Here is a 9,336-nt window from a genome sequence, read left to right as displayed (position 1 = left end):
GCTCAGAAGCAGTTCCACCACCTCAGATCCTCCACACCGACTGGCTGTCGGTTGGTAGGGGCGGGACCCGCAACGGCCGCGACGTTGCGTCACCGCGCCGTCGCTAATGGCCACCGCCTCCAGGTTTGGTTGATCTCCACTTCCGGCGGTCAAAGCTGCTGTGAGGGTGCGCAGTCTGTGGAAGAGACGGATGCGAAGAGGTCGGGGGGGGAGGGGACGGGAAGGTGGTGGAGGAGGAGGAGGGAAAGACTGCCAGGGAAGGAGGCAGAACACGGGCTTTAACGGTATGGAGGGGCAGACTGTCTACTGTTAGATCAGCAGCAGAGGCAGGCCCGAGCCTTGTGTAGCGGTGATTTGCGCCCCCGCCACCCCGGCTGAAGCATTGAGGATAATGCGGGTGTTTTCCTCCCTTGCTCCTTTCTCCTCCCACTGAATATCCTGCACAGACCCGAGCTCGGAAAGATGCCTGCCCAGTGTTTCTGCCTGGCAGCACAGGCTCGATTCGACTCAAAGTGGCTGAAGACGGATTTGCAGGTAGTAACTTTAAATAGATAACTGTTACCAGGCGGTGTGATAAGGTGGAATCCCAAATCTAGGTTAATGCATGTGAAGATACCCAAACCCCCACCCAGGTTGAAGGATGTAAAATCAGGATGGGAGCGCCAATGGGATAATGCTTGTGTGTATGTTTGGTTGGGTGGGTGCCTGTAGGATGCTGATTTATTTTCCAGTGTGATTGTAATTTTAGTCTCCTGCAGAGAGGCAGCCGTGGAGCTGGGTAGCTTTTTTTTCTCTTAACCCCACGTTCCCCTCTTCCCTATCCCCTCATCTTCCCATCGCTCGTGTTAGTTTCAGTGATGAATATGTCAAATCGAGAGGGTACAAATAACAATTTTAAATATATTATACTCATTTTACGTTCATTTTTTGAGTGTGTGTGTGAGATCTCTTATGAAAGGCTGTTGTATTGTCCTGAGTTCAGATTGCCCAGGTTTGGACTATGTATCAACATTTACTGTAGGTAGTTATCCAGTACTGTAACATTTTACAGTATTTAAAGGATCAGTATGTACTTTCACTTAAGCATAGGATATTTAAAAAATTCCCATTATCAACTAAATATCAGTAACTGCCATTATCCTAATATCCTCTGGACCCCAAATCGTCCTGAAAATGGAAGTGACAAAGGTGGAAAACATTTTTTTAAACCCATCTCTTAGAAGTGAGGTTAACGTGTTAACCACTTTATACGACTCACTTCTGGGAAGCTGTTTTGTATTGAATTGCATGCATTGGTAGCATTCAGAATCTATTGTTTAAATTCATTCAAGGCATGTGACCTTTGTTGAATGTATCTCTATTTATTTTTCCCATGGTTGCCTTCTTGAGCCATCAGTTCATTTGGTATATATTGCAAGTCAATTTGCAATGCTATGAGGAAGGAAATAGGATTTTGACCAAACCTCACTGAAACTATGGAGATATAGTCAGGAGTGAAGTCAGAACGGTGAGTCGCTTGGAGGGAAACTTGTAGGTTTTGGTGTTCCCTGGACGTGCTGCTCTTGTCCTTCTTGGTGGTGGTCGTGTGTTTGGAAGGTGCTATCTAAGAAGTCTTGGTGAATTTCTCATAAATGATCCACCCTGTTTCTACTGAATGGTGGTGAAGGGAGTGCATGGTTATGGATGTGATACCAATAAAATGGGCTGCTTTGGCCTGGATGTTGTCAAGCTTCTTGGTTGTTTTTGGAGCTGCACTCATCCAGGCAAGGGGAGAGTACTCCATCACGTTTCTGACTTGTGCCTTGTAGATTGATGAAGGGTCTAGGCCCGAAACGTCAGCTTTTGTGCTGCTGGGCCTGCTGTGTTCATCCAGCCTCTCATTTTATTATCTTGGATTCTCCAGCATCTGCAGTTCCCATTATCACTGCTTTGGCCTGGATGTTGTCAAGTTTCTTGGTTGTTTTTGGAGCTGCAGTCATCCAGGCAAGTGGAGAGTGCTCCATCACGTTTCTGACTTGAGCCTTGTAGATTGTGGGCATGCTTTGAGGAAGCAGGAGGTGAGTTATTTGCTACAGTATTGCCAGCTCTGGTAATGTAGTCCACAGTTTTCTAGCTTTATTGTGTGAAACAAATAGTGCATTTCTGCTGCATGCCTTTAATCTCTTGTATTTCATTCGAGATTGCTGCGATTGGCATTTTTTTTTCAATCAGTACATTCATGCAGGAAGAACTAAAAATGCGAACACGTCGTAATTTTGGAATTTTCCCACACAGTTTCTATTCTGCAACAATTAGTGAATGTATAATCTCCTTAATACAGCGAGTGTCCTGAGAACGAAGGTTCGATGCTGAGCCTAAATTGAGAGAGACAACTTAAAGCTATGTAAAAAGGAAGGTTTTGAAAAAGGAAGCTCTGAAGATAGGATTTAAGATTAGCAACTCAGAGTACAGTGCATAGGGTCGTGATGCTTGCAGGGAATGGAGTGAGGTGCTGTGCTTAAGTGATGGTTAGAAGATGGGAAATAGAATGGAAAATGTTTCCATATGTAGGATTGAGAGAGGTCTTGTAGATAGTTTGGGGTTGAGGGTAATGATGTTGGGTGGCTAATGGAAGCTGATGGAACAAGTAATAGGTTTTGCAACTCTGGGATAGCAATGAGTGTGGAGTTTGGCAATAAGTCAAAGTAGACTAAATAGTCTTTGGAGAACGTTAATATGGAAATGATCGGAATGTAGTCGAGCATTTTGATAGTGATTCATGTGATTGTGCATTTTTGTGTCAGTATTGGCTGGGTGTTCAGTTGAGTGTATTTGGTTTAGTCTGAGTAACGTTGGCAAGGATGGAGTGTGCATCAATATTAACTGATGCACTAGAGTTTCAGAAAAATGATTTTTGACTGATTCTGATTACCAGTGGTTTGTATGGACCTGGCATGAGTGAAAGGCATTGAAGTGTTCACTCAGCCACGTGGTGTGGTAGACATAGACCTGATGGGCTGGTTGGTGTACTCATGTTCCTATGATCCTATGAATATCATTTCTCGGTACAGGTATCAAGCAGTGATTCTGTGATATTGTCATGTTGTGTTGATTATAGCTTTACAAACCTGGTATAAGCAAACTGTCTTATTTAGATACCGATCATATTTTAAAACAAGAACTTGATTATTGTTTTGTTAATGTATGTTTTTAGAACAGCTATTATTGAAAAGAACAACTAAAAAAGGAATTTTAAGAAAATGATTTTTGCTTCTAAATGATCTTTTTCTGTTTATAGTTTAACTGTAGTGAAATGAATTTCGTCAGATCCCATTTATAGTCCTTCAGAACTTGTGTATGTTCCCTGAAGAGTTTCAGTACAATTTCCCTATCATGCTGTAATTGTTTTTGTTGCTCCACTGCAAAACAAAATAAACAGTCTTGAAAAGTGAAATTTGTTGATCCTTTGCAAGATTTATAAAAGGACATTGGTTATATTTTGATGTGGTTGTATTGACCAGGAATTGATATAGTTGTAGTGCTTTTGATCTGCAAAGAAGGTAAGGAAGACCTGAGAATGTATGTCCCAGTGGAATTTTTTTAGCAAAGCATGGCTCTTTGAAACTTCTCATTTGATGTAGAAAGAGAAATAATACTCAAAGGTAATGTTCTGTGGAAAGGGAGCACATTTTAGTAAAACGTGAAAATCTCCTCCCCCTCTCAACTGACTGGTGGTCTCTTGGAAGAATGGTCTGTTCGACTGACTTAATGTTCTGTGCTGTATTGTGCATTCTGAACAAGACAGTGTTGTCACCTGAAACTCATTGCATTGTTTGAAGCCCTTCCAGTTTAAATGTCACTGAGAAACTTCTTTCTTGCTCAGTTACTTCTGGCTAAAATTTCTTTTCTTTTTATGTTCCTTAAAACATGTCAAATTGGTGCAATCTCTCCTTGTCACACTTTTAGCCACTACTCCTGAGATACTCATGCTGGGGAAGAAGAAAATTGGACCCTCGATGTAATGTGACCTTTACTATATTAGTTTCTTATGATTCATGTTTAAAGCTGCTAGCAAGAATCTAAATACTTTGAGACAAGGTAAATTGACAAGGAAATCCTGATGATCTTTCAATTGCTTGAAAGAAAACTTACAAATGAAGATCTGTCACTTTAGCCTGACTGTACATTTTGCAGAGTTAAAACTTTGAGCAATTCAAAAATATTTTAAGGTGGTCATAGAAATGCCAGGAACATCATGTGGAACTTCAAATGCTAATGTATGTGCTGACTATTTTAAACTTTGTGGCATTGTGAAAGAACACTTTCAGCTATTGAGCTATTTAAGTGTTTTTGTGCAATAACAGCTTAAATGTGCACTACATGTTTTATCTCCATGACCACCTGGTGAACCATTGAGATTATTTAAGGCCTAAAGTTTAACTAGTTGTTTTCTATATGTGCCTGTCTTTCTCATGATGCTTTATCAGCCACTTAAGAAAGGAAGCTAAATTGCAGTGAGGGTGGACTAATGCTTAATTTCGGCAGACAGCCAATTTCTGTGTATATTTAATAGAAAATACAACTGAGCTTATGAGAAGGAATGAAGAAATTGTGTAACTACTCCTCAGTCCATGCCAAAGATTGTTGTGACAGTTGATGTGAGCTTGGCCTGTTGTGTTGTCAGTAAGTTGTTTTTAATCAGGCTGTACATCTGGCTCAATTCCAGAACAGTTGTCAAAGGGTACTAAATTTTAAATTACTGTATAAGTTGATATTAGGTTTATGGATTTATTTCATCTGCAGAATCTACCCAAAACCTGCAGCTGAAAATTAACCCCATAAATGATATTTCAACTTATGTACTGTCTTTAACCATGGCATATCCACAAATATGACCACATATGCAGATAGGTTCCATAACTAGTGAAAATAGGCCAAATGTTGCTTTGTGACCCATTCGGAATTGGTTAACTTAAGGATATGTTGTTGTTTATCCAGAATGCTTTTCCACACTGATTGAAATTCATGGACTAGTAAACTGATTTTTTAAAAAAACATTTGTCAGCAAAACGGATGGCAACCAGTGTCCTGTGTGTTTTAAACAACGCGTGAAGGCACAGTTCTGTTTCAGAGTGCTGCCAGCCATTTTGCTTCTGAATCCAAGTTTAAGCCCCAATCTAGACACCTCAGTGCAGTACTTAGTGTTGTATTGTGAGCAGTTTAAAGTTGTGCTCCCTATTTAACATTTTAGTTGTACAATATCTGACAAAACAATTTGAATAGGCACAATGGAGTGTCCTGGTCAAACACTTATCCTTCTCCCAGTGCCAGCGAAAAAGTTTAGTTGATCGTCTGATTATGTTTGTTTGGAAAATTTTGGGATGAGCAAATGGATTGCCTTATTACGTTCCACATGGATTCTACTATTGCCTAATTGCAACTCACTGCTACCTCATTCGGCTTTTCATTTTGTCTAATTTGTCACGCTATTTGATACGCACATTTATTGGATGAGCAAAAATTTCATCAACTAGCCACTGACTTCCTCCGTTACCCTGCTACCCCAAGTCTTCCTCAGTTACATTGACTGTATCAGCGCCGCCTTGTGCTCCCATGAGGAGCTCGAACAGTTCATCCACTTCACCAACACCTTCCACCCCAACCTCAAGTTCACCTGGACTATCTCTAACACCTCCCTCACCTTTCTGGACCTCTCTGTCTACATCTCAGGCAGCCACCTAGAAACCGAAACCCATTTCAAGCCCACCGACTCCCACAGCTACCTAGAATACACCTCCTCCCTTTCCTCTCTTCCCAATTCCTTCGTCTCCACTCGCAGGATGAGGCATTCCACTCCCGTACATGTCAGATATTCTCATTTTTCAAGGACCGCAAACTGCACCCCCCCCGCCCCGCCATCAGTAGTTGAGAATGCCCTCAACCGTGTCTCCCGCAACTCATCCCTCACACCCCATCCCTGCAATAACCACCAAAAGAGAATCTCTCTCGTCCTCACGTACCACCCCACCCACCTTCGGATTCAACGCATCATCCTCTGACACTTCTGCCATCTGCAGTCCGACCCCACCACCAAAGTCATTTTTCTATCCGTTTCACCCTTGTCTGCTTTCTGGAGGGACCACTCTGGCCGTGACTCCCTTGTCCGCTCCACGTTCCCCTCCAACCCTGCCACACCCAGTACTTTCCCCTGCAACTGCAGGATGTGCTACACTTACCGCCATCCAGGCCCCAAGATGACTTTCCACAGCAAGCAGATGTTCACCTGCACATCTGCCAATGTGGTATGTTGTATCCACTGTACCTGGTGTGGCGTCCTCTACATTGGGGAAACCAAGCAGAGGCTTGAGGACCGCTTTGCTGAACACCTCTTCTTGGTTCGCAATAAACAACTGCACCTCCCAGTCGCGAACCACTTCAACTCCCCCTCCCATTCCTTAGACGACATGTCCATCATGGACCTCCTGCAGTGCCACAACGATGCCACCCGAAGGTTGCAGGAACAGCAACTCATATTCCACTTGGGAACCCTGCAGCCCAATGGAATCAATGTGGATTTCACCAGCTTCAAAATCTCCCCTTCCCCCACTGCATCCCAAAACCAGCCCAGCTCGTCCCCGCCTCCCTAACCTGTTCTTCCTCTCACCTATCCCCTGCTCCCACCTCAAGCTGCGCTACCGCTTGCTTCCTATTTGACCTTTCCATCCTCCCTGGACTGACCTATCCCCTCCCTACCTCCCCACCTTCAGTCACCTTTACTGGCTCCATCCCCACTTCTTTAACTTGAGTCTCCTTATCCACCTATCGTCTCCTCTATCCATCTTCGATCCGCCTCCCCCCTCCCTAATTATTTCAGAACCCTGTCTCCATTTCTGATGAAGGGCTGAGGCCCGAAACATAAGCTTTTGTGCTCCTGAGATGCTGTTTGGCCTGCTGTGTCCATCCAGCTCTACACTTTGTTATCTCGGATTCACCAGCATCTGCAGTTTCTATTATCTCAGATCATTTTCAACCTTGGTGCCTTCTTTAAACCTTCAATGATCTTTTGAGCATGCTGCCAGTCTATCACCCAAACTGCCACATTCTGTCTCTAACCCATTGTGCGATTAGACCTCTGGCTCAGCTTGTTTGCTGCTGAAAATCTCATCAATTCCTTTGCTTCTAAACATGACAATTCCAGTACTCTGTTGGAGGGCCTTCCATCATCTACCCGAGATAAATTTGAATTCATTCAAAATTGTCTGTATCCTAAATTGCAATTGAAAAGTAATTTATTGACTGGAGAGCATGGTGGAATATTTTAAAGGTGTGTGTTGTGTCATTTTAAAATAACACTTGTTCAGAAGCTTCGTCTCCAGTTGGGGTCTCACCATTGTTAATATAGATCATAATCTAGTGTTTTACTCTTATTCATTTACTGAATGTAGGTGACACAAGATAGGACAGAATCTATTGCCCATCCTTAATTGTTGTCTAGAGGATAGTGATGAGTTGCTTTCTGGAACCACTGTCGTTCATTTGGTGAAGGTACACTCTCAGTGCCATTAAGGACTTCCAGAAATTTGATCCTGACACTGAGAAGGAATGGAGAAATAGTTCCAAATCAGGATGGTATGTGATTTGGAAGGCATGGTGTTGTCATTGCATCTGCTACCTTTGAACTTCCAAAATTAATTGGCAGTTTGAAATGTTCTGTCAGTGGGATCTTGCTTAGCATTTGGCTAAGTATTGATGTAAAGTTCATGAGGAGGGTTGGCATGAGCTGAAAGTGAGAGCCAGCAAGAGAGGGATGTTGGCCTAACACAACGCTGTAATTTTCTCTGATCTGAGCCAAGTAAACAATAAGTATACTGATCATTGCTTGAAGTGAAAACCTGTGTAATTCTTTTTCTTGAACTGACTCATACCCAGTTCGAAAATGACATCTTAATTACCAGCAGTAATCAAAATGTAGATAGTCCGCTTCTGGCTGGATTAACTAAGACATTGGGTCATATTTATATGCCCATTAATTGACTGTTTATTTCCAGGCCGTTGATGTTACCAGATTCTAATTTAGGATTTATCCTAGAAAGCAGCTGCATAGGGGAATACAGCTCCTTTCAAGCTTCCGCTCCATGAAATTTAAATGCAATATTAAGGAGGAGCAAACATCAATAAAAGCCTACAAAGCATAGCTGAAACTTGTTGATTGGCTTGTCTGGGCTTGTGATTTGGAGATAGCCAACATCTGGTACATTTTAAGAAGTCTTTCATGTGATTTTGCGTTTTGTTCAGGTGCATCTGATTTGAGAAATTATTTACTGTGGGTTGTATATGGACATTACCTTGTAAACTTTTTCAATGAACTTTTCCATTTAGAGCTAGTGTTAATGGAGATGAGAATACAGTTCTTGTCATTTTATGCTCACCATAGGCAGTCTTTGTCAGCTCTGGTGCTAACAGTTTATCCTTCTCATGATAGTGTATTACAAAGGCTCCACTTGAAATGCATATGCGCATCTTGCCTGTTTTAGTCTATATGAGAAGTAGAAGTTTTGTTATATTCATAACTGTCAGTCATCATTTTAATAACTTTGCATTAATTTAGCGATGCAACAATTTTTTTGAATAATTCCAATGCTTTGTATCAACAAATTGAATCTACCAACAATTCCAGAACCGTGACTGATCCTAAGAAAAGGCCCTTGATAAAACCTACAATTTTCATTTTTGTATACATGGCGTAGCTTTATTGTGCATAACTCCTTAATACTGCACAAATCTCACTATGCCATTGGAATTAATATAAGCGGTAGGAAACATATTTTGAAGTAGATTGCTATGCTAATTTTCTTTCATTCATGGATTTGGATGTCACTGGCAAGGCCAGCATTTTTCAACCATCCCTAATTGCCCTTCAACTACTTTGCTATGCGTTTGGAGTCACATGTAGGCCGGACCAGGAAACAGTTGCAGGTTTCCTTACTTAAAGGACAATATTGAGCAAGATGGGATTTTTTTAACAACAGTTTATAAGAATTACACGGTCTTCAGCTTGACCAACTTTTTATTTGATTTTTGTTGAATTCAAATTTCACCACCTACCATTTGTGTGACTCAAACCCTTTTCTCCAAATATTAGCCTGGTTGCTTTTCTATGTTTAGTGCAACCTGCTATATACTTGTCACATGAACACAAAATTATATGAATAAGATAATGCTTTTGACATAACCTGTTAATTGTGTATTGTTTGGTTCAAATCACAATGCAATTAATCTTTAATTTTTAAGCAATTTCTATCTTGAAGTAAAATGTGAAAATTGCAATTCTGCATGGTGAGTGATTTTATTCAGAGA

General features: G+C 41.5%; 1 protein-coding gene across 9 annotated transcripts in view; it reads left to right on the top strand.

Annotated features, from left to right (window-relative positions):
- The first annotated feature begins 247 nt into the window (after positions 1-247).
- Positions 248-9,336, top strand: part of herc2 (HECT and RLD domain containing E3 ubiquitin protein ligase 2) — a 218,449-nt gene continuing 209,360 nt past the window's right edge. For all 9 annotated transcript variants that reach the window (XM_059646786.1, XM_048532268.2, XM_048532264.2 and 6 more), the window contains exon 1: positions 248-534. In XM_059646786.1, coding sequence (XP_059502769.1) covers positions 463-534 — 72 coding nt within the window. In that variant the 5' untranslated portion in view covers positions 248-462. The remainder of the gene's footprint in view (positions 535-9,336) is intronic.

Source organism: Stegostoma tigrinum, chromosome 6 (genome assembly GCF_030684315.1).
Source record: "Stegostoma tigrinum isolate sSteTig4 chromosome 6, sSteTig4.hap1, whole genome shotgun sequence".
Taxonomy (NCBI): domain Eukaryota; kingdom Metazoa; phylum Chordata; class Chondrichthyes; order Orectolobiformes; family Stegostomatidae; genus Stegostoma; species Stegostoma tigrinum.
The sequence above is the reverse complement of the archived record's forward strand: the minus strand, read 5'-3'. Positions and strand labels throughout refer to the sequence as shown.